Source organism: Momordica charantia, assembly GCF_013281855.1.
Source record: "Momordica charantia cultivar OHB3-1 chromosome 8 unlocalized genomic scaffold, Mcharantia_2.0 BLBB01000008.1, whole genome shotgun sequence".
NCBI classification, from domain to species: Eukaryota; Viridiplantae; Streptophyta; class Magnoliopsida; order Cucurbitales; family Cucurbitaceae; genus Momordica; species Momordica charantia.
The window spans coordinates 23733140-23756941 of record NW_028275166.1 but is presented as its reverse complement, the minus strand read 5'-3'; the positions used below and the strand labels follow the sequence as shown (position 1 = coordinate 23756941).

Sequence of the window (23802 nt, the reverse complement as noted above, 5' to 3'; positions counted from 1 at the left end):
CCACTAATGTCAGAAAATGTATTTTCAAGATTAATACAATATCTTTTCAAATTATCATCATCTAATGGCTTTAAAATTTTCATATAAAGATATTTTTATATACGTAAAATTATTCAAATCTATTTTTAAGTCAAAAAATTACTTGATCTATAATAATATAATAAAAGTAACAAATTCTAGAAGAATCTTGCGATGTCCAGTTCTCTTTTCACGAAATATTGGTTGTATTTTCAAATCATTTGTAATTTTCTTAGCTGAAATTATAGCAGTTGTAAATCTATTTTCTCTTTACTTCCTCTCTAGTTTTTTTTTTCAATACTTCATTTTCAACAGCCATATTATCATCTAATAAATTTTTCCATCTCTTATTAGTCTATACCCGTCGTTTATTCTATTATTTCAGCATCTCTATTACTTTTACTTCAAATAACAAATTTATCAAATTTATTGAGAGTATATTCAATCAGTTTTTCTACTCTTCTTTAACTTTTTCATATTCAAATTCATATTTTCTATATTGATATTCTAAGTTTTAAATCTAAACAAATCTTAGATATTCGGTTTTGAGCAATCAACAATATGAAATCATTTATAAAAATAATGAAAAAAGTAAAAGAATTTGAATGAAAACCCTAAAAAAAAAGTAAAAGAATTTGAACGAAAACCTGAAACTTTGAAGCCACTAGGTTGAGTTGAGGAAATAAGAAGCTTTGATTTCTACTCTAGAAATTAATAATCTCGTGAGACCATAAAAGATGAAGATGAAAATTTGAGATTTGAGATTTGAGAGTGATTGAGAGTGAGAGAGGGGGAGAGTACTAATAGAGAGAGAGGAAAGTTTAACTTAAAATTAGTGAAACCTAAATAATATATTTATGAAGTTTTTTTTTAGAGAAGTTGAAAATTTGGTAGTGAAAAATAAATAAAAAAATATATGGGAGGTCTCCCATTCTCCCAACTTAAAACTTTGGAGAATTTTGAGGAGATTGTATTAATGGGTAGATTTTTTAGGAAATTTGAAAGGAATACGAATAAAAAGATTAAGCTTAACAAATTTGAAAGTTAAGCCAATCCAAATTGAGAGAAATTTATGAATGTATTAATTGTGGATTTTTTAAGTAGTGTGTATTTTCAAATATTAAAAAAAAAAATTATGAAAAGTAATAAGTATATTATTTTATATTTTAAATTTAATTTATAATTAAAAACTAAATTAAATAGATACCAATATTATATATTATATGAAAAATATGAGACATTTCTAGAACGGAGGTCTTAGACGATCGCCTATACTTAAGCCATCCCTGATATTATTTATCTGTATAATTTCTATAGCATATTCTGAAACGTCACATCTAACATTTAGATATATTGATAATAGATGCTATGAGTGAATAGTACATAATATTATCAATGTCTTTAATTAAATTTTGAATACTAACTACTTTACCTTCTTGCATTTTTCTTGAAGATTCATGTGGGCCATCTTTGTATCTTTGTATGATTGATAAACTTTTCTCTCCTGCAAAATATATTAGTATATTGCATGTGATTGCTTAATTAAATACGATAAAAAACATAATTTGATATAAATTCTAAATTAACATACCTAGCATCTAACTCATTTGCATTGACTGGATCAATAAGAATAATACTAGTCACAGTTAGTTCTCTAAAAACTAAAAATTAACACAAAAAGATATAACTTTATATTTTCTTTTTATAATTCACATTTTTCTAAATTAAATATGAGACATACCTTCGTAAATCTTAATTTTAACATTGGTTGATTCTTTTTAATGTTTTCTTCCACTTCTGAACCTTCATTTTCTGCCAAATCACCCCTATAGTGTCAACTTGATTAATGGACAATTGTATAAATATATATTAGAAAAAATAATGTAAATAATAAAAATTGAAATAAAAATTAATTTAATAATATTTATATTACCTCTTTATCTATGAGAAAAATATCTCTCTTCATCATGGTTTTATTAGAATTTTTCATTTTAATTTCTGCTTTGGATCTTACTTAAAAAACCATTCCCATGAAATCTATTCATGTTATAGAATTAAGTTAAACAAATTATAAAGTTACATCTAAACCACAAATTTAAACAATAAATTTACCTATCTATTTATTTCAAAAAAAAAATAAAATTACCTACATGTTAAATTTCCCACCATGGAATGGTTAACATATGTAAACCAATAAACTCTTCAATTTCTTCCATCTTGGAGATAGACTTAGTTTTATCTCACCATTAACATTAGCGTATTTGGTATTCCTGATTTTACATTCCCATTTTGAATAGAGTATGAATGTTCATAGGTTGGATTTGATCGGGTTAATGAATTTTTTTAGACCTTCGAGTTGGTCAGTTTGTGGACCCGAACGAACCGATATTGATAACCAACCCAACCCTACAATTTTCGGATTGGATTGGGTTGGGTCATCAGGTTCCAATTAGAGAGAGCTATAAGAAGAAAAATGCAAAACGCAACAAGTAACATAGAACACAAAGGGTTAAGTCAAAGACAGAAAAATATGGAAGCAATGATTGAAAACCCAGATGAAAAAACAGCAAAAGAACGTGAAAATCACACCAAAAACCGATCTAGAACCTTTGATTGTACTTTCAGCGACGAATATACATGTTCGTCGTTGAAAGCTGTACCTTCGATGATGAGTATATAAAATCGTCGTCGAATGTGAAACTTTCGGCAACGACGTTAATGTCGTCGTCGAAGACTTTGTGGTCGATTTTAAATTTCTTGTAGTGACTGATTTTGCAGACCAACAAAAAGAAAGGTAAAAAACTATACAGAAACAAAGAGGGGAAGGGAAGCACTTGAAAGTTGCAGAGTTCGACGAAAAGGGAAACGAAGAGGCTGAGGGAGAGGGATGAGTGAGATTGAGAGAGGTGAGAGGAGGAAGATGAGTTAAATTGAGAGAAGTGAGAGGAAGGAGACGGAGATTGGGGGAGGTGAGAGAAGGGGGAGGGAAATGGGAGACAGGAGGGAGGCACAAGGAGGGGGGAAGGGGGAGAAAGTTAAAATAAAAGTTTAATTATATATATATATATATATATATATATATTAAAATGGGAGGATGTCGGAGAAACATTTTTGGACGCTTTTATCTCTTTCTTAATTTATTAATTTGCAAATTATGTTATTAATAATTTATTATAAATATTAAATTAATTATTGATTATTAATTATCAATAATAATATAATAATAAATATCCATGATCTAAACAAGGTTAGAATACAAAAGGTTTTTCACACTATTAAATTAAATTATTTTCTTTAGTTACAATTTATAATAGAATTACAAGAGTTTTGTAACGTTTTATCTCCTAATACTATAAAAACATACTTTATTTTACTATTTTTTCACAACACTTAATTCTCTCAAAACATTGCTCTCAAATATTATTCAATCTCAAAAACATCTCAAAATCATGTTGGCGACATATTCATCAAGTCATAGAGAATACATGTGTCAACACTATATCTTGAATCCAAGGCTTGCGAGATCATCGCTCCATAATTTATGAGGTAAAATAATAGTGATTGTTAAGCATCAACATATTTTAGATTAGTGTATTGATAAACTTTGATTTTTTTTTGTTACTATTGTTTTGTATTGTTCTTTTATAATTAGTGTTTTATGTATTTAGAATGTTTTTTGAGAAAATAATAATAATGTATTGATCTATTACAAGTTCATGTTGATTTTGTTGAAAAAAAATTTGTGTAAGGTCATAAAATTTTAATTAATTGTAAATAGTAAATTAATAAATTAATTATGTACAATAATTTGTATGAAATCTAAAAAGTTGGAATATACTAACTTGAATTTAAATTAGTATAAACTAAAATATTTAATATATAACAAAATGTTAGTTTGAAAATTTTTTAGAATTTTTAATAAACAAACGAAATATTTTTAGAAAATAATGTACCAAAATTAGATAAAATAACATTAAAATAAAAAATTAAAGTATTTATACATTTCTTAATCAAATATAAAATTCTTTAAGAGGTACGAAACAATGCAATTTAAATACATTTATAGATTAAATGATTAAATTCTTTAAGAGGTACGAAACAATGCAATTTAAATACATTCATAGATTAAATGATTAAATTAGTAAAGTACCTATATTTTAATGAAGTTTGTATATATACATCTTAATTTTTTTCTTTTTTTGTTTATTATTGTTATTATTATACTAATATTGTTTTTTCTCATTTATTTATGTTATTGTAAAATTAAGTTAAATAGAAAATATTCGTGCATTTGCACAAGGTATCAAACTAGTATATATATATATTTATTTATTTATTAATGTTCGGTTCGATTCGGATTAAATCGATCAAAAATTGGTTTAATCCATGAACCGAACCGAATTTTCGATTCTCAGAAATTCCAATTCAACCAAAACCGAAAAATTTCCTAACCCAACCCAACCCTTTCAATTTGGGTTGGGTTGGTCGGGTTATTGGGTTTTTTGAACTATGATTTTTTTTCATACTATTTCCTTTTTTTCAGTGCATTAGTGAACATGATCTCTTGTACTTTTGTTCCTTGCAATTATAGAAAATGTAGGAAATTATGATTAAGAAATAATAAATGACTTTGACATTTAAAATTAACAGATCAAAATGTCGTAAAATGATTTTGAGAAAAAATCTACCTCTTCATCGACAAAAATAAACTTCAGAATGTTGAGATTCTTATCTTCACAAGATTTGAATGTTTCCTTTGCAAAAAATATTCACTTTTATTCTCCATGTTTTGTTGAATGGTTTCAACTCTTTGATAGAACAATATGACGATGATACAGACATTTTTTTAATTTCGTAGATTTTCTGAATTTGAGATAACGTTGTTAAATTTTCCATCTCATTCTTCTTTAAATATGAAAATTTTACAAACTTCCATATGAACTACTATTAATTTTTCCATAGTCAGTTTAATTTTCAAAATCTGTTGAATTTCTTTAATCTGTTTTAATAATAAAAGTGTATTAATTTCCCTCTATTAAACCCTTTAATATCTAAAACGTACATAATCTTTTTTTTTAAATGTTCACAATCCACTTTTGTTCTCTAATTAAAAAAAATTGTGGTCCACGTCACTTGACTTTCAAAAATTCATTATTAAATTATTAAAATAAATAAAAAGTAAAAATCTCAATCAAATCTATTTTCCAAAATCCGACAAATTTCTTTAATCAGTCATAATTTAGAAAATGGTATTAAGTTGAAGGCAAAATGTTGGAATATGAAGCGATATTTAATTTAAGCATTTATTTCCACCCCTATTCATTTCTTTATTATTTAATCTCACCTTAATTAATTACGAAATAGTTATATATGCATGTAGTTATATCAATTTTTTTTATAAATAATTATAACAAATTTAATCAGCTACATGTTAAAGGATCAATCTACCTCCAAATTAATATTCAAAAGGGTTAAAAATGAAGGGCAGAAACGATAAAAAAGTTTGTTCGAATCCTGACTTTTATATATACTATAGATGATAATTATTATTATTATTATTATTTTGGCTTAGAATAAATTTTGAGTGTTTAACGATAGGCAATTGGATGTATGTAAAAATAGATGAAGGACAGAGATTGAATGGACAATAAGGAAAGAGAACCCACGCACGAGATGACGAGTACAAAAAGACCCCAAACTCGTGCCTACGCACACGGGTGGCAGATGAAATCCTCTTTTTTTTTCAAAATAGCACCATGTGTCGCATTAATTATTATTGGTTTGAAGTCACTATCTCAGCAAATACTCGTGCTGAGTCAATGTTGCTTTAGCCGAAGTCGCTACGTATCGAATCCACATTGCCACGTCAGCAAATCGTCCACTATGTCAACAAAATTTGGTCGATGACAATCATCGAGTATCACGTCATTTGACATGTCAACAATAATGTGACCGTTGGAGTGCCATGTCATCATTGATGCCACGTGTTGGCCTTTGGTATGAACAATAATATACCACGCTAGCATTCTCAAAACATAATTCAAAATCGGTAGACGTGAATAAATCAAAACTTTCATTATCAAAATGAGACCGTACAGAATGGAAGATGAGATATTCTCGCTACCAAAAAAAAAGTCAGACAAATATTTGAGTTATATCATAATATTACAAAAAGTTTTAGTAATTGAGGACCACAAAGACCAAAAAAAAATTAACAAGTTCCAAAAAGACATGTATAACTCTTCTCCATGAAAGATCCCTTTTGCTTCTTTCGAACCACAACTTCCTTAACAACTCCGCCATCCCCATTGGACTAGAGGATATTCGCTTTGCCTAAAGTTCGTCCCTATTGGGGAAACACGACCTAATCTTGAAAATACTAAAAAACTCATCCTAAACAAGGTGCATTGGGTCTTCCCTATCATCTTTACAAAGTACACACCACTCTTACTTTTGGCAACTATTGAGCCCATCGTGTGTAACATTCCACAACAAAACCTTTAACCTTCTTGATATTTCCAGCTGCCAAATCAATTTGTCATTAAATCGAGAAAAATATTAGCTTTTACCAGCTTTGGAAACCAGAAATCCTTGTGAATTTGTCACTCTTAAGAACCTAGCAAATGCCCACGAAAAGTTTGATCATTTACCGTCCGTTTGATAACCATTTTTGGTTTTTGGTTTTTGGTTTAACTGTTTTTAAAACTAGTGTGCGATGAGAGTGAAGATATACTCTCCCATTCTCATGCTCATGAAATTTTTTAGTCTACCATATTCTCTATGTTGTTCCTTAGTTCGGGAATCGAGAACCAGATTAAAGAATCCTTATTTGGGGATGGAGATATTCGCTGGAAAAATTACCAATTTTGTAATTAATTTTAGTTATTCTTAGAATTAAAAAAAGTGTAATAAATATATGTTAATTATTTTTAGAATTATTATTTACTATTATAAATAATTAGTTTTTAAAAAATTTAATATTTTATTCACAATTTAGTAAATATGTTAATAAAAAATATATTAATTATTAAAAAAATGGAATCGGGGACGGATTTGGAACATGCATTTCATATTATTGGAGCAGGGGCTGACCCTATGAAAATTTTTGTCATGTGGAGACACGAAAATACAAGATTAGACCGATGGAAATAAACTTTTTAAAGAAAAATTTTGGAGAGATAAACAAACAAATTTAGAAAAAGAAAATTAGTGAAAAAAATTTTAAAGACAATAAGTGACAAATTTTGGAGGAGAAAAGTAAAGTTGTGAGGAAAAGATAGCGGAAAAAAAAATTTAAGATAAAAACAAGAATCAAAATACACTTTAGAGAAAATAAATAAATAAAAAGATAAATAAAAGTTATAAGGAAAGAAAATTAAAATATGATTTTAAGAGGAAAATAGATTACGAAGAAAAATAAAAATTTTAGAAAACGAAATCGTAGGGAGAGAAAACTTAAGAAAATATTAAATTTTTTAGAGAGAGAAATGAGGGTGATTTGTTAAGAAAAAAATAATAATAAAAATACATAAAGATTCAAATTTTAGACAGAGATAAATAATAATAAATATTTAAAATATAAAAATTTTAGGGGGAGAAAAATAAATTTTATTGAGGGAAATTTAAGAAGAAAAAAATTTTAGAGTGAGAGAAATTTGGTAGAGATAAAATATGAGAGAAAAAAAAATTTGAGAAAGAGGAGTGTGTTTTCTAAATTTTTTTTTTTTTTGAAATTTACGTAGAACTTCAAAATCATTTTTGAAAAACAAAAAACCAAGAATTGAATCAGTAACAACCCAGAAAACCAAAAACCAAAAATAAAAAAGAGAAAATAAAATGATTATCAAACGGACCCTCAGTAGGATATTAAATATCTATTGACATGTCTACATTTCCATCCATATTTTCATGTATTTCAAGTTTGACATCAAAATGAAAGATAGATCAACATTTCTATAGTATAGTATTGTATAAAAAAAATCAACAAAATGTCATTAATATAAACATAATATTAATATTAATCACTTTTTACTTATTTAAGAGTGAAATACTTATTTGTTAATTTAAATATCTTTTTACGAATTTTTTATTTTTATAGTCTTTGCAGAAAATGCATTGACATTATTCTTTTACCTATTATTTTCATAAAATAAAATTGAGACTTCGATATTTTCATCACCATATCCTAATTAGGTTTCTATAGTATTTGTCTAGTCTACTCCATTTCCAAGACATTTATTTTAACCCCGTACTTTCGATTTTTGTCTACAAAATCTTTATGTTTTCAAAAACTTTGACCACTACGATCATTGTTTGAAAAATACTAACACAATTTCTACGACAAAATAACGACAATATTTCAAAAAAGAATCTGATAAACAAGGGCCTAAAATATTCATTTTCTTAAAAGTGCAAGAAGTAAACCCAATGTCTTCAAATTATAAAGACCAAGATGAACAAAAACTGAGAGCGTAGAGACTCGATGCACCAAAGTCGAAAGTCGAAAGTACCCGAACCGGACTTAAACCTTTGCATTTTAACTATATAGGACAAAATTATCCCTAAAACGAAAAGAGTCAGTGCCGGCAAGAAGCCAAAACAAAGAAAGAAAACATGAAATAACAAGACATCCTGCGGATAGATCAGCATCATTTTTCAATCCCAAATACACACTGATACAGGACAAGCATAAAGAATTAAAAAGTAGAGTAATTTCAGAACCAGAATCATAATCAAGTCGTCAAAGTTTTTACAGCATAACAAAGTTACAACCACCAACATAACTTAAAGCAAACAAATACGTACAAGAAACATAATTATGATACATAGACTGACCCCGTCCCCCTCCTTATCCCCCCACCATCGCCTATAAATCTACCAACAGAAAACGACAGAAGAAAAAATCATCAAATTTCTCAAAAGTCAGCCAAAACTAAAAGAAACAGACAGACAACACACCGAATTATCTTCCAGGACCACCACAACAGTTTGTATGAAGGGACAGAATCCAGTTTTATCCAACCATGTTACATGTCTTCCCTCAATGGGGACCTTTCCAGCCAGGCCAGCATTTGTTTTGTGTTTTATCACATGCAAACCAACCACCACCCATACTTTTTCTTTGCAAGTACTTCACCAAAAAGTATCAATTTATTTTTCCCCCTCTCATTACTCTCTGTGATCGCACCACTTCTTGACTATTTCCTTTCAAGATTCAAGTTTTGTTACGTCTCTGCTAGATCTATTGTATTTCATGTGACTTTTGACCAGTTGCCCAGCTGCTATAGCAGACATGAGAGATAGCTCACCTGCAAGAACAGAGCCAGCCACGATGGTGGCTAAAAGCCTTGAGTTCGATCCCGGAGACTCTTTGCTAGCACCTTTCACCCCAAGAAGATTCAAGCATGCGGATTGAGATGCAAGTTGGGTTCCACCGCCAACGGTACCAACCTAAAGAAAATAAACAAGAAAAGTAAAATGAGTTAAGTTTGGGATGTAATGGATATGTGAAAACACCGAATACAATGTATATAGTAACCTCAATGGAAGGCATTGTGACAGAGATGTGCAAATCTCTTCCGTTGTTTGCAGGTTCCATCATTGTGATGCATTGAGAACTCTCAACATTTTGTGCTGGATCTTGGCCAGTTGCTAAGAAAATTGCAGACACAATATTGCTGGAATGAGCATTAAATCCGCCAAGAGCGCCAGCCATTGCTGATCCAGCTAGATTCTTAAGCATGTTGAGCTCCACTAGACTTGCAACGCTGGTTTTCAACACCTTCCTGACCACCTCATCCTTTATTACTGCCTCACAAACCACAGACTTTCCTCGTCCTTCGATCCAATTTACAGCAGCAGGTTTCTTGTCAGCACAGAAGTTTCCTGCCAAATGAAGAGGCCTGTCACTTAGAATGAAGTATATACACTGCCTCATCAAATTTTATTTCTCACAATCAGAACCAGTGAAAAATGGTAGGAAATTCATGTTCCAACAGAAAACTGACTCACAAAAGTAGAGATTAAGGGAGATAATAGGGTTAACAAAAATAGTAGTTGACATCATGCCTGAAGCAAATACATACGAAAATAATATAGGACAATAAGATAATCAAATTATTCCCAAAGCTATAGCAAGCAGCCCATCAGATGAAAGATGGTATAGAAATTAGAAGCTAGTAAGAACCAATCCATGGCCTAACCATTACCTTTTTTTTTTAATGTCTCCATAGCCCAACATAATAAAGAATAAGTAAATTGGAAATGGCTTAAAAACAATCCTCATTCCTTAAGATTACTTGAGAGGAAGAATCAGCTTGTAATAACTAATACTTCCAAGGCAAGTAGGACCGTATGCACATTTCTTTACTTTAAGATATAAGTTAGTTTATAACTACAATTATACATGAGAGTGAGAGAGAGAAAGAGAGAGGTTGTGAAACTTTTCTTAGCTTGAAGGTGTAGGCAAGTTAGACTGAATCTACAATTATAAATGTGTGTGACTGTGATGTAAGGACAGAGAGATGAGGAGGGAAAACTATTTTATTTGCTTCATCCATCATTCAATTCACAAATCTGACATTTGAGTTTATGAGTTGAGTTTATATCTATAATCGCATTCTTACAGTTCGACTTCTTATATCTGTAAGCACATTCTTATATTTCACATTAAAGAGTGTCTTAAATTTCAGTTCAGCTTTTAGTCTTTCTACTATCAAATCACTTCAAAACGAGATAATTTGATTTAATTACCCAAGATAACGTATTTAATATATCAATGGAGTTTTCTATAATCAACCATCCCCTTGCAAGTAAAAAGAAAACGAAAAAAGGGGTAATGTCAAATGAAAGGTAAAACTCATTACAGATAAACTAAAATGAGACAAATCTCGAAATTGAAAGGTCAATATATTCGTGAAGTTGACAGTCTATCAAGAAGGGGACCAGGGAGCACTAAAAAAGGGAGAAGTACGAAACGAGGAGAAAAGTGAAGTACCAACCAGAGATACCAATGACTTCCATGTCTGAGAAATCATGTTGAAGAAAATCAAGCACATTCTGAACCCCCTTAGACACCATATTCATCCCCATGGCATCGCCTGTGCTGCAACAAAATCTTATGTAAAGATTCTTCCCAGCAATAGAGCAGCGAATACTTTGGAGCCGAGCAAATCTACTAGACCTGCAAAACAGGAAACGAATACAAATGGGCTATATCATATCTTGATAGGACAACTTTTAGCCACTCTGAAACCTCTATTTTCTTTTCAGATTTCTGTAATACATTGATCTTTCCGTTCATCCAAAAATAATAACAAATACAGGATTCAAATTCGAGCCAAACGAAGAAAGCGGCAATTGATAAAATCATGACAAATTTTACCTATTGAAAACGACGGCCAAGGTATCGAAATGGTGTGGATCTTCCAAGAAAAACTTCAACTCCGATGCCCTTTTTGCGCTGCCAAACCTTACAACCGGCGCTCTGGTCATCCCATCCTTCAGCAACATGCTGGAAGCTCCACCAGACGCATAGATCGCTTTGCAGCCTCTGTTGGTACTCGCCACCAAGCAACCCTCCGTCGTCGCCATCGGCACCGAGTACTCGAATCCATCGAGCAGCAAAGGACCCGCGATTCCCACCGGAATCTGCACATATCCAACCGGCATTTCGCAGCACTGCCCTAGAATAGACTCATAATCAAATCCTTCAAAAGGCAGCCCATAGATGGACCTTCCCGTCATCCTCTGGAGTGCCTCACGGCGAATGGAGGCCGCCCTCTTAGGATCCCCAAGTTTCGATTCCAGAGAATACGACGGGATAGAACCATCGACAACCATCTTAACAATTTCCTCGTCCTCTTCCGGCAGAGGCGCTAAATCCAACGGCTCGGCGACGGCCAATTTGGGCGGCAAAGTGATGGCAGAGGCACAAGGAGGAGGAGGAGCATATCGATTGTTGTCAATGAGAAGCGTCTGATCAATTTCGTCGTCGAGATCCCACGCATCGTGAGAGGAACGCGCTATGAAAGATTGCACAAAGTCGATGCCGAAGAAGCCAAGTAGATAGATGAAGGAAGCCATGAGAGAAACAATGGCGGCGATCTCGGAGAGCGTGACGACGTGAAGAGGCGTAGAGTTTCGGATCTTATCGCGCCATCGATGGAGAAGATAATAAGCGACGGAGAAGAACAGAGTGAAGAAGATTGTGTTGGTGAGATACAGAGGAAGCGGGAGGGCATCGGAAGCTTTCGGCGACGGCGATGGCGATGGCGGTGGGGCTTTCGAGCGTTGATGGGCGTTTTGTTGGTTTCGATTGAACGTACGAGTAGCGCCGCCATGCACGGCGGTGGGACGCGGTGGTCGGAGGGGACGCCGCCGATCCATTGGGCACTCTTACTCCGGCGAGAAAAGAGAATAATAATGGACGAAGAGAAGAGTCTCGGCCGGTGATTTGGCTGGAAGGCAGACAGAAATATTGGGAGGGAGAGAATTTTAAAGCCTTTTTTTTGCATTAAAAAAATTAACCTTTTTTTATATTTTATTTTTATCACAAAAAATTAACCCTTTTTCAAAGGAAGGTTTTTTCTACCCAAAAATAAAAATATAAAACCTGAAGAGGAAAAGAATAAATCTCTCCTCAGACTGATTCTGAACCCATGTCAGATATTTCTCTTCCAGCAAGGAATGTTCCATCTTCTTATGATCTTTCTAATACGTGTAAGTGGTTTATGACATCACCTAAGTCTTAGATACAAGCCTTCTACTCTTGTTCAACTCAATCGACGAAGTTCGATTATAAGAATATACAGCATAAATCGCTTCTGGCACAAGAAGCCAAACATTCTGGTCGAGACGTTCTGGTGCAAGGAGTCAAACATTCTACCAGACGTCTCAGCTTTGGAGCCTCAAGAAAAAAAGATTTCATTATTGTCTCTCACAAGTCACAATCCAGCCCAAACGACCTTTCCTATACTCCCAATGAGATCGAAAGCATTGCATTGAGAGTAGGGGCAATTGTTATGCAACGAGAATCGACGATAGTCGAGCTACAGGTCGCGATCGGAGGGGAGCCCGCTGGGCCACGAAGGGCTCGGTCCCGACCCCTGCTCGGCCCACGGCTCAGCCAACAAGTCTCCCGTCTGTGATCAACGATTTCACCCAGGCCCTGCAACTGTGAATTAGAGTTAGCTACGGAAGGTTCTGGAACTACTTCACGGCTATAAGTAGCAGTCCAACCCTAGAGGTAAGGGCATCTGAAGTTGACCACTTTCACATTATTCTCTTGCTAACTTAGACATCGGAGCCCGTGTGACTAGAGTCACATCGGTTTAGTTCGATTTGGTTTTGCAGGTATTAGTCCCGAATAATCAAGTTTGGTGTGTGCGAGGAGAAGAATCGGAGGATCGAAATCCACGCATCAACAATTGGCGCCGTATGTGGAGACGATTTAAAGCATCCAGTCGAGCAACATGACACCAGAAAGGATTCCACGACGCTCTGATGATAACTGCTCTGCCAAGAGGAGGTTGAACTTGGACGACCCCCAGGTCGTTGGATCCAAGGATGGGACCAGCCAGTTAAACCCGGAACGTCAGGAGGGGTTGCCCAAGGCACATGCAATAACGACCCCTGAGCCACTCCAAAAGCAGTTCGCGGTCTTGGAAGACAAGGTAGAGGGCATGCTGCAACGAATGACCTAAGTCCTTCGACAATTCGAGCAATAAGAGCCCGATGAGGTACCCCTTGTCAGAGACCCGAGGAAAGGGAAGGGCTCAACACAAAGCGAGGCTGAGGAATCAACAAACAGTGCAGGGAGCAAGTTGCGGATAGGTGGAAACACCAGGCGACGAATCCGGATCTTCGACTCCCAGAAGATCAAAAAGCAACATAAATCCTCGATACCAAATGGTGCCAAGAACAACCAGGATAACCGAAACTCTGAGCCAATAGACCTCGACAAAGGCAAACCGACGGATCAGCCAGAGTTGTCAGAGAAGCGACAAAACCAAAAGGAGAAGTAATTCGACCTCGAAGAACTACTGGATCAAGCTGACTCACCATTCACGAAGGAGATCATGAAAGAGAAGGTCCCTCCAAAATTCAAACTACCCACGGTGAAACAGTTCGACGGGACGACCGACCTAGTGGACCATCTAGATGCTTATTGGGAATGGATGAATATCTACGGAGTGTCAGAGGCGGTCAGGTGCCGGGTGTTCTCGACTACATTAAACGAGTCAGCCAGAATATGGTTCCAACAATTAAAACGAGGGTCAATCTCGAGTTTCAAAAGTCTGACTAGAGCATTCGTGACCCAGTTTGTAGTGGGACGGTGTTGGAGCCGACCCGTGGCTTATCTTTTAACTATTAAACAAAGAATGGCAGAGAGTCTACACGACTATGTAGCTTGGTTCAACGAGGAAAAGCTGCAGGTGGAAGGCCTTACAGACGCTGTATCTCTGCTGGCCTTCATGTCCGGCGTCAAGGATGAGCATTTGTCATTTTCGTTCGGAAAGAAGACACCGAGTACTTTCTCAGAGGCACTGAGTCGAGCTCAGAGGTACATGAGCGTTGGTGAATTCTTTTACTCAAAAAGGGAGCCAGACGGAAAGCGATCCGACCAAAAGGGGGAGAGGTCGGGAGACAAGCCACAAGGGTCGAGATGGGAGAAGAGAGATCGGAGTAGCCAGAAAGATCCACCCCGAAAATTCGAAAAGTATACACTGACCACCGTTCCATTCGGGCAAGTACTAATGAGATCAAAGACCAAAAGTTACTTAAATGGCCAGAGAGGATGAAGGCACCGTCAACTAAACGAAGTAAAGGCCGATATTGGCTTTTCCACCGGGATCACGGCCATGCAACTCAGGATTGTTTTGACCTCAAGGAAGAAGTGGAAGGGCTCATCCGAAGGGGCTACCTCAAAGAGTACGTAGAGGATCCTAAAGTGACACAAAACGGCGAGAACGACAAGTCACCTGCTCGAGAGATTCAAACTATAATGGGAGGCCCAATAGAAAGTGAATCCGGGAGAAAAATAAAGGTAGATGTGCGAGAAGCTAGGACGAACCTCGGACACAATGAGGTCTACTATACGTATATTGCAGACCGGTCTGCGACGATTGAGTTTTCAAAGGACGAGGCAACTCACCTCCTCCACCCTCATAACGATGCGCTAGTTATCACTCTGAAGATAGCAAACGTGAAAGTACATCGAATTTTGGTGGATGGGGGCAACTCAGCAGATATTATCTCCTGGACAGCCTACAAAGTCATGGATGTAGGAGAAAAGGTGCTTAAGAGCAACCCAACACCGTTGGTCATTCTCGAGGGGAGGATAGAGTCGCCTGTAACGTTCGGAAGTGGACCGAAAAGTGTCACCAAGATGGTGGAATTTTTGGTCGTTGACTACAAATCCTCCTACAACGCAATATTGGGAAGACTGACAATGCATATGCTCAAAGCGATACCATCCACATACCACCAGTCCATGAAGTTCCCAACACCGGGTGGAGTAGGAGAGATTAAGGGAGAGCAACGAGTGTCGCGGGAGTGCTACTATACCTCAATGAAGGGCAACGACAGGACTTCTACTAAGGGGGGCCGTTGATCTTTACTTTTTTCCTTTCAAGTGTGGTTGTTTTTGTTTTTCTACTTTTAGCAAGATTTCTAATTTTTGTTTCTTTTATTCAATAAAGTATCCATTTGCTTGGTTCCCTATCAACTATGTCTTCTAAATCCAAAACGGGATGCCAAGCGACTTTGATAAAACACCTTGCCTCGTCTACAAGCGTACTCTCAAAAGATATCGACAATACACTACCTTGAGAGTAGGGGGCAATAGGTACCGACTACTCGGCGATGCAAGCTTCGTAAAACCAACTCTACTCGGCAACGGTAAAACCAACTTGAGCCGAACAGGCCGAGCAGGGCTCAGGTCCCACCACTGCTCGGCGCCGACCAGGTGCGATGGGACACAAATCTACATTAATCGACAATTTTGAACTATGAGATAATCATTTGGTAGCTTATTTTTATCAATGGGTCTTATTTTCGGTTGAGTAGGGCTCGGGTCCGACCACCGCTCGGTGCCGACCAGGTGCGATGGGACACGAATCTACTTTAATCGACATATTTGGAAAGAATAATTAAACAATTTCAACACGGCCAAACCAGAAGCGGGTCGATTGATCTAGCACGGTTAAAACATGAGATGGAGTAAAAAGCCAAAGACGACAACGGGTATAAAACCATTGGCTATGGTCAAAAGGTTAGAAACCTATGGAAATGAAAGCAACAAAACTCCATCAGAGTTAGAGCCGTAAGCCAATAATTGATTGGTAAGAGGGTTAATTGATAATTCCAAAAAGAAATACAAGTGAAGGTAGTGACAAAGCACATAAAAGTCAACCGGACGCTAAACACAGTAAAGCAACTCGCTCAAGCTACCCTATTACTCGTAGTCGTCGTCATCTATGTCGTCAGGAGCATCACGCTCGACTTTAAAACGCTCCGGGAGGAAGGAAAAGTCAATGTCAGGGTGCTGGGTAGAAACCTGGCGAAGAGAGAAACGCCGCACTCCATGGCAGAATTTTGCAGGTTGACGTACTCTTGAGTTTTCTTGAATTCTCGGCCAAGAATTCAGAGTTAGAGAGCCGAGCGTTGGCCTCGTCAAGTCTCCCCTTCAGGTTAGCCAGCTCGTCTCGAGATTTTCTCTTCTCTGTTTCCAACTCACGTTGGGTACTCTCCAGAAGGCTGTTAACCTGGTTCAAGGAAGAAATGGCCTGTTCCAGCTCCTCCCGAGGGGCATAGTGGCAGCAAAGGTGGTTAATTTCATCAGCAACCCGACCCGAGAATACCACCAAACGATTGAAAATCTTCCAAGGATAGAATTCGACATTAGGAGAAGATGCTATGACAAATACTTGAAACTACAAAGCGCTCACCTGATGGAGATCGCTAAGGCACGTACTGATGCTGTGCTGAGGATTTGACATGCCAAAATCTGACCCGCTCGATGAGTCATCGAGGCCCTGCCAAAGACTAAATGTTCTTTCTAGGTAAGTTGTCCCATTAGCATCGGCATTATACGGGCCAGAGAAAGGGAAGATTGAGGCTTTAGAGGAGCTCCCTGGATGACCTCGAGGGGAGAACGGGATAGACGTCCCATGAAGTCGGGCGGAACGCCTCAAAGCTGTCGGAGGCATGGAGATCGAGCATGTTGTGAAGGGAGTCCCTCCTAGGCCAAATCAGTCACTTCGATATCTGAAGCCCGACTAGAGCCGGCCCCCAAACCTCGGGTGTTTCGACGGCGTTCTCTTTCATACAAGGAAGCACTCTGTCTCGACATTTCTACAAATAGAGATAAGGGTAAAAAGCGACGTTCATGCAAAATGAAAAGAAGATTTCGACAAAAACCTAGAGGGTTATGTGGGAGAGCCAAGCCAAAATCCACTAAGTTTTGCTCCGTAACCAAATCTGGGCCCCAACACTCGATATCTGGTAGCTGGATAACAGTATCATAAAAAAAAGTGGACGCCTCGACAGTAAGCTCACAATTGCAGGAAACTACCAACAAGGAAAAGTAATATCACAATCGATTTCTACGAAAGTCCCGATAGAGCTCGGAAGCTACTTACCCAACTCCCTACACTCGGTCGGGACGGGAAAATACAACTCTCTCTCGTCACGGGCTAACCAGTCACCACTGACAAAGAACCATTCATTCTTCCAATGCTTCACTAAGGAGGGACCCATAACAAGAACTTGGTTTCGAGAACTAACGTAAAAATGAAAGTTATCCTCGGGGCTGTGTTTGAGGTAATAAAGCGACATAAAGTCCGCGGAGGTTAGAGGCTGCTCGCCCCTGAGCTACGACCACAAAATAAAGCAACTGATCAAAGTAGATCACCCATTCGGGACGATTTGGGAAGGAGCTACTTGATTAAAAGCTAAAAAGTTCTGAAGAAAAAGAGGCAACGGTAGGCGGACTCCAAATTGGAACATCAGGCATAAAATACTACTTCACCTGGAAAGAACCATCAATACTCTCTCCCAGATTCGGAAGACGAAGGCTAACCGAATCCGGGATACGGTATTTCGAACGCAAGCGACGCAGGTCCCTCGCCATAAGAGTGGAGTTATCCACCCAAAACGGACGATAGGATTGAGATTCTGACGAAGGGTGTGACGATGACCCATCATCTGAGGAGGGCCACTCGAAATTAATGCTAGCCATAAGAGAAAACATAACAAAAAGCAAAGCAAAGAGAAGAATACCTTGTAGGGAGGTTGACAAGAAATGGGAAGGATGAAGGCGTTTAAATAGCCCTTAGCTCAAAGCACGGTTCTCGGTCCAAAGGTATTTACCCAACGGATCGAGGCGTGCTCGGCTCAGTATCCAACACCCTCATGACTTCTGGACACGGTATGCAACACTCTCGTGACTTCTCGGCTCAGTACCCAAAACCCCGTAATCTCAAGGTCACGGGTCTACTGTAGATGTGACAATTGCATGGAAGGTTGCCTCAGGCCTTGCAAGAAGAGGGAAAATCGACATGCACTTTCTTGTGTCTCATGAACATGAGACAACTCACTACGACTAGGGTACCACGGGCCTCACAATGATTCGACAACTCAATCGGCTCGGACCACGGTCCTTGACCGTTAGACGTGAAGCATTCCCGGTGCGAACCCCGAGGAACTTGCATTCTCCTTGGTCACGAGCCTGACATGACAAGATAAGTACGACAAAAGCTATACTCCCAATGAGATCGAAAGCATCGGGAATATGGGCAATTGTTATGCAACGAGAATCGACGATAGTCAAGCTACAGGTCGCGATCAGAGGGGAGCCCGCTAGGCCATGAAGGGCTCGGTCCAGACCCTTGCTCGGCCCACAGCCTAACCAACAAGTCTCCGGTCTGCGATCAACGATTTCACCCAGGCCCTACAACTGTGAATTAGGGTTAGCTACGGAAGGTTCTGGAACTACTTCACGGCTATAAGTAGCAGTCCAACCCTAGAGGTAAGGGCATCTGAAGTTGACTACTTTCACATTATTCTCTTGCTAACTTAGGCATCGGAGCCCGTGTAACTAGATTCACACCGGTTTATTTCGATTTGATTTTGCAGGTATTAGTCCCGAATAATCAAGTTTGGTGTGTGCGATGAGGAGAATCGGAGGACCGAAATCCATGCATCAACAAGGTACGTTTGTGGACCCTATTTTTGGTGAAATCTTGAATGTACCTGTATAGTGTATAGTATCTCTGAAATTTTGAGAGTTGAAGCTGTCCCAATCCCATTGAAAACTATGTAGTTTATCCTAAAATTTCCACAAAATTATGAGAAGTGTGTCTTTTTGTCCTGTCCTTCCTCTGCTTCATTTCCAAATCATGCTAGGTAAATATACGATGTATATGTTGTTGGAATAGAATCAAGAATTTAGACGAAAACAATTGTTGTGGTCGTGGATGAATCATTGCTTGAAAGCAATTTCGACACGACCATGGTGCTAAATCGTTTGTACGTCGGTAGTTCCTCAAGTCAACACAATTTCAAACTTAGGTGTACACTCGCTGGAGCCGAATGGAATCGAAGAGCATGCTCACATTTAGTTTTTCATCCCCACTCAAGAACAACCATTGGTGTAGTTTTAAAAAGAAAGAAAATAAAAACGTTTTAAGTGAATTAATTAATTAAAACTTTGCAAAACATAATGAATGAATTAATTAAAACATTAAATAATTAATTCGTTTAAATAATTAATTAAAATATAAATAAAATTTCTATTAAAATTTTAAAAATATAAGCAATAATAAAAATTATTACTTGGTGTGAATACACATTTTTCATTGTCATTCCCAACATGTGTAAACTATCGAATTTACTGAAAACTAGTTCTAGGACTATCCTTCAAATAAATTGAGACAACAAATATCACACATAACTTATATTGTATCTTTGAAATTCTATATGGTTATATCCATTTTGGTCCTTTTACATCATAATGTAACAATAGTGACTAGCACAAGCTCGACTAAATAGTTAAAAATAAAAAAATATTTTTAATATATTTTGACTCTTTTATCTCCCCATATTTACATCATTATTATCTTTGTTTGTTGTGTTTGACACAAAACTTAGTAAATCTCCTTCACCATTTTTTTTAGCACAACATGTGGGGATGAGAGATCGAACTCACAATCTTTTGATTTGAGATATATGTCAATTACCGCTGAGCTATGTTCGACAAATCTCATCCACCATTGATATGACAACTGTTCCATAAAAAAAATATAGGGTAAGAATAAACAAGTTAACACATAGCTCTAAATTTTCGCCCTTGTCGCCTTAAAAGTAACGATGCGTAAAAGAAAAGAAAAGAAAAGTTTATTTTAATTTCTTATTTGAGTTTAAAAAAGGAAAATGACCATTAAAACCGTGCCCCATGGGTCGCACAATTTTTTTTCCTTAGACCTTAACCTAATTAAGGTGTTTGGTGATACCATACCCATAGTTTAGACAATATTAATACTTTTTACATCCAAATGATTTACTTGTTATTAATAGAGTCTAGCCTATGTTTTTCTTTAGATACCTTATTTCACTTCGATAGTATAATAAATCGAGTTAATGAAGAGGAAAAGATTCTCTTCAAGCGAACCAGCCTACTCTGTACGAAGCTTTCACGGTAGTTAGAACAAAGACACATTTGGTTGTGAATCCCAAATGTGGCAGATAAAGAGACATATATCCACACGACCCAATCAATAGTTTAAGTCATACACTCCCATAATCCATTTTTCTTCGAAGAATTCCCTTCAACTATTAGTGAAAAATAATGAATTAAATTTCGTGGAGTTGAAGAGAAATATCCAAATACATGTAATACTGATGTCCATGACGATAACATTTTAAAACCTCTAAAGAATACATAATCGACAGCGGATGGAGTAAGATCGTTTTTATTTATTGTGTTTTTTTAGTCATATTTATTGTGTTATTGTTACCATATAAAAAGTCCTCTTCGATGTTATTATTACTCAATTTCATATAAAAAGTCTAGATGTTAATCGCTTTTAGTATCTTAACACATAAATAAAAATATTGTGAAAAGATCATTAAATTATTCGACGTGAGATCAAATAAAAGTTTTAACCTAGTATTAAACACAAACTTGTTTATGAAAATCTTCGACAAAGGGTTGAAACGGAAAACATGAAGAAGGTATGCAATTTTGTTTTCTCTTCAAGAATTCTTTATCGTTCATCACAAGATGACAATAAAAATAGAGAACATCAAGGATAATTATACCTGAATGTCAGGCAACTTGTTTGGAACTTGTCGATGATGAACCTTGTCGATGATGAACCTATAGAAACAATACACTTTCAAAACTAGAGATGATTGAGCGAATACCAACAATAGCAGTGTTTTAAAAATCCAAGAAACCTTTGCAATACCCACCCAACTCAAAGAAGATAAAGGAGGACAAAGATTTATTTTCCTAACAATATGGTAGCCATTTACAGACATAAAAGGATGTAAAAAGATAGATAATCCTAAATTAATGGGTTGCTCCATGTGCAGACCTATCTAATCCATTTGCAGTGGTGGGACCAATAGAGTGCCCTTCAAAGAAAATGACATTAAAGGTTAGGGAAATATGTAAATCCAATTACTTTGAGAATCCCAAACTTGTTGGCCTCATTTTTTTGGAATTTCTAATTTTAAAATCTTCAAGGCGCTTTAAAATGTTAGAGGTCTGAATTCGCAGAAGAAAAGAGTCTATATTAGTAGTTTCGTTCTAGAATCCAATTTGAATTCTTTTTTTTTTCTTTCTATTTGACAATAATGTTAGTAACATCGATAGGCTCACTCTGGCTTCACTTTAGAGTTCTAATACGATTAGTGGTTAGTTTACCTTAGAAGTCATCGGATTTACAAGAGACACTCTTTTGATGGAAAGTTCTTTTAACTCTCTCTATCAATTTTTTTTTTCATCATTTGACCAGGAATCTGATTCCGAACTTTTTACGAGTATTCTTTTTGACAAGAAATTAGGGATTTATATTTTCTAGGGGTGAATTCAAATATTTCTATATAGTCTAAAAGAAATCGGCCCCACACAAAAATTATATATCCAATACAATAATCTCATCTCCTTAATGATATCCCTCCAAGTACCCGTGGATTCAATTGGTCTAACTTTGGAGATATTTCATCTCTCTCCCATTGACAAATTCTTATGCTCCAACATATGCTTAAAAAAAAAATTCTAATCTTCAAAGTTCTAAGCTCAATAGAGGCACCCTTCTCTCTTCGGATGAAATTATCATTCAAAGATTAAGTCTTTATTTACTTCTCTTCGATTAAAATTTTATTTTCTTATGATATATTTTAATTACCTAATTCTTTCCATTTTCGTTAGAGAAGAAATTTATTGTCATCAAAGATGCAAGTCAAAATGACCTCGAGAGGGGATGAAAACACTAGTCACTCCCATCATATTATTGCCACCAAAACGAGGGAGGACATTAATTAACCTAATTTTTATAGGGTTAAAACATCCTCTTCATAAACTTTTTATTTTTTTTTTACTTTTTTAAGAATGAAATCATGAATTTCACCTTCTGAGACATTTATCCCATTTCATAATAATTGGAGACTAAATTGATGTATGACTGCAAGTTAATAAGCATTATTTCCTACATGTACAAAATCATTGTTAGAGGCCATTATGGAAGACTTAACCATGTCTCCCTTATTGCTAGTGAGATTAATAGAAAGGGAGAAGGAAAGGAATTGTCATCAAACTTGACCTACAAAAAGGCTTCAACAACATTGGTTGAAAATTCCACAAGAAGATTAATTAAAATTTCTAGGATGCAATTCTCAAACGCTAAATGCTTTGGTTCAAGATGGAAGAATTAGTTTTGTGCTTGTGTATTTAATGCAAATTTTCTCCATTAATGGTAAGTTTATTGCAAGATCTTGCTTCTAAAAAATTGGTCAAGAAAACACACTTCCACTTGTGTATCTTGGTGGTGAATTTATCTATAGAGTTTGCTCCTCTTAATAATTGACAATTTTAAGTGTTGTCGCAAAGATTCCTTGTGGTGAAAAAAAAAGCACTTTGAAGGAAGAGTTGTTGCAGAAAAATTGTTGAAAAGACCCGACTTCTATACAAATCCTAACTTTATTATGAGTGGGACACGTAAAACATGATTGGTGAAACCTTACCATTTGAACAGTACTAGGTTAAGAATTTTTTTCCTTGCTCTTGTAGGTAAAGCAATAACATGACTGTGTTGAGATAGAAGCCACAGTGTCCCTTTAACCCTACTCCATAATGGTTTCCCTTTAACCCTACTACATAATGGTTGTATTACAAACAAAGCACGATTGTATATTAACTCGTATGAACATGAAAGTTGCCTCAATCTACACCTACACAAGTTGAAATGCCAAAAATCCAATTAAGTTGAGTTAGGTCCTCCCACGATACTCACTACTCTATGCAAGAATCACATAACGCAACTTAACTTACCATAAGCTTGTTTACGTTTGGAAGTATTATCCATTCATGTCAAGCAACCTAACTCATTATAGGCTTGTTTACCTTCGAAAGGGAAACGAGTTCTTCATATTAATTAACTAGTATTCTATATTATATTATAAGTTTTAGCTTGGGGATAAACAAACGAAATAGGTCAAACACTTGACTATTTTCCTATCTTCCTATTGATCTTGAATGGTGCCTCTTATACTAATAAA

The 23802-nt window shown here is 36.0% G+C and overlaps 2 protein-coding genes across 2 annotated transcripts; one reads left to right on the top strand and one right to left on the bottom strand.

Annotated features, from left to right (window-relative positions):
* Window positions 1-8711: 8711 nt before the first annotated feature.
* On the bottom strand, window positions 8712-12507 carry HMG1 (hydroxy methylglutaryl CoA reductase 1). The gene is made up of 4 exons (XM_022300197.2): window positions 11402-12507; window positions 11019-11200; window positions 9557-9903; window positions 8712-9468 (listed from the first exon to the last, which is right to left on the bottom strand). The coding sequence occupies exons 1-4, from the start codon at window positions 12403-12405 to the stop codon at window positions 9226-9228; spliced, it is 1776 nt and encodes a 591-aa protein (XP_022155889.1). The 5' UTR covers window positions 12406-12507; the 3' UTR covers window positions 8712-9225.
* A 2308-nt stretch (window positions 12508-14815) lies between these two features.
* Window positions 14816-15631, top strand: LOC111022905 (uncharacterized). The gene has a single exon (XM_022300210.1). The coding sequence runs from the start codon at window positions 14816-14818 to the stop codon at window positions 15629-15631; it is 816 nt and encodes a 271-aa protein (XP_022155902.1).
* Window positions 15632-23802: the final 8171 nt, after the last annotated feature.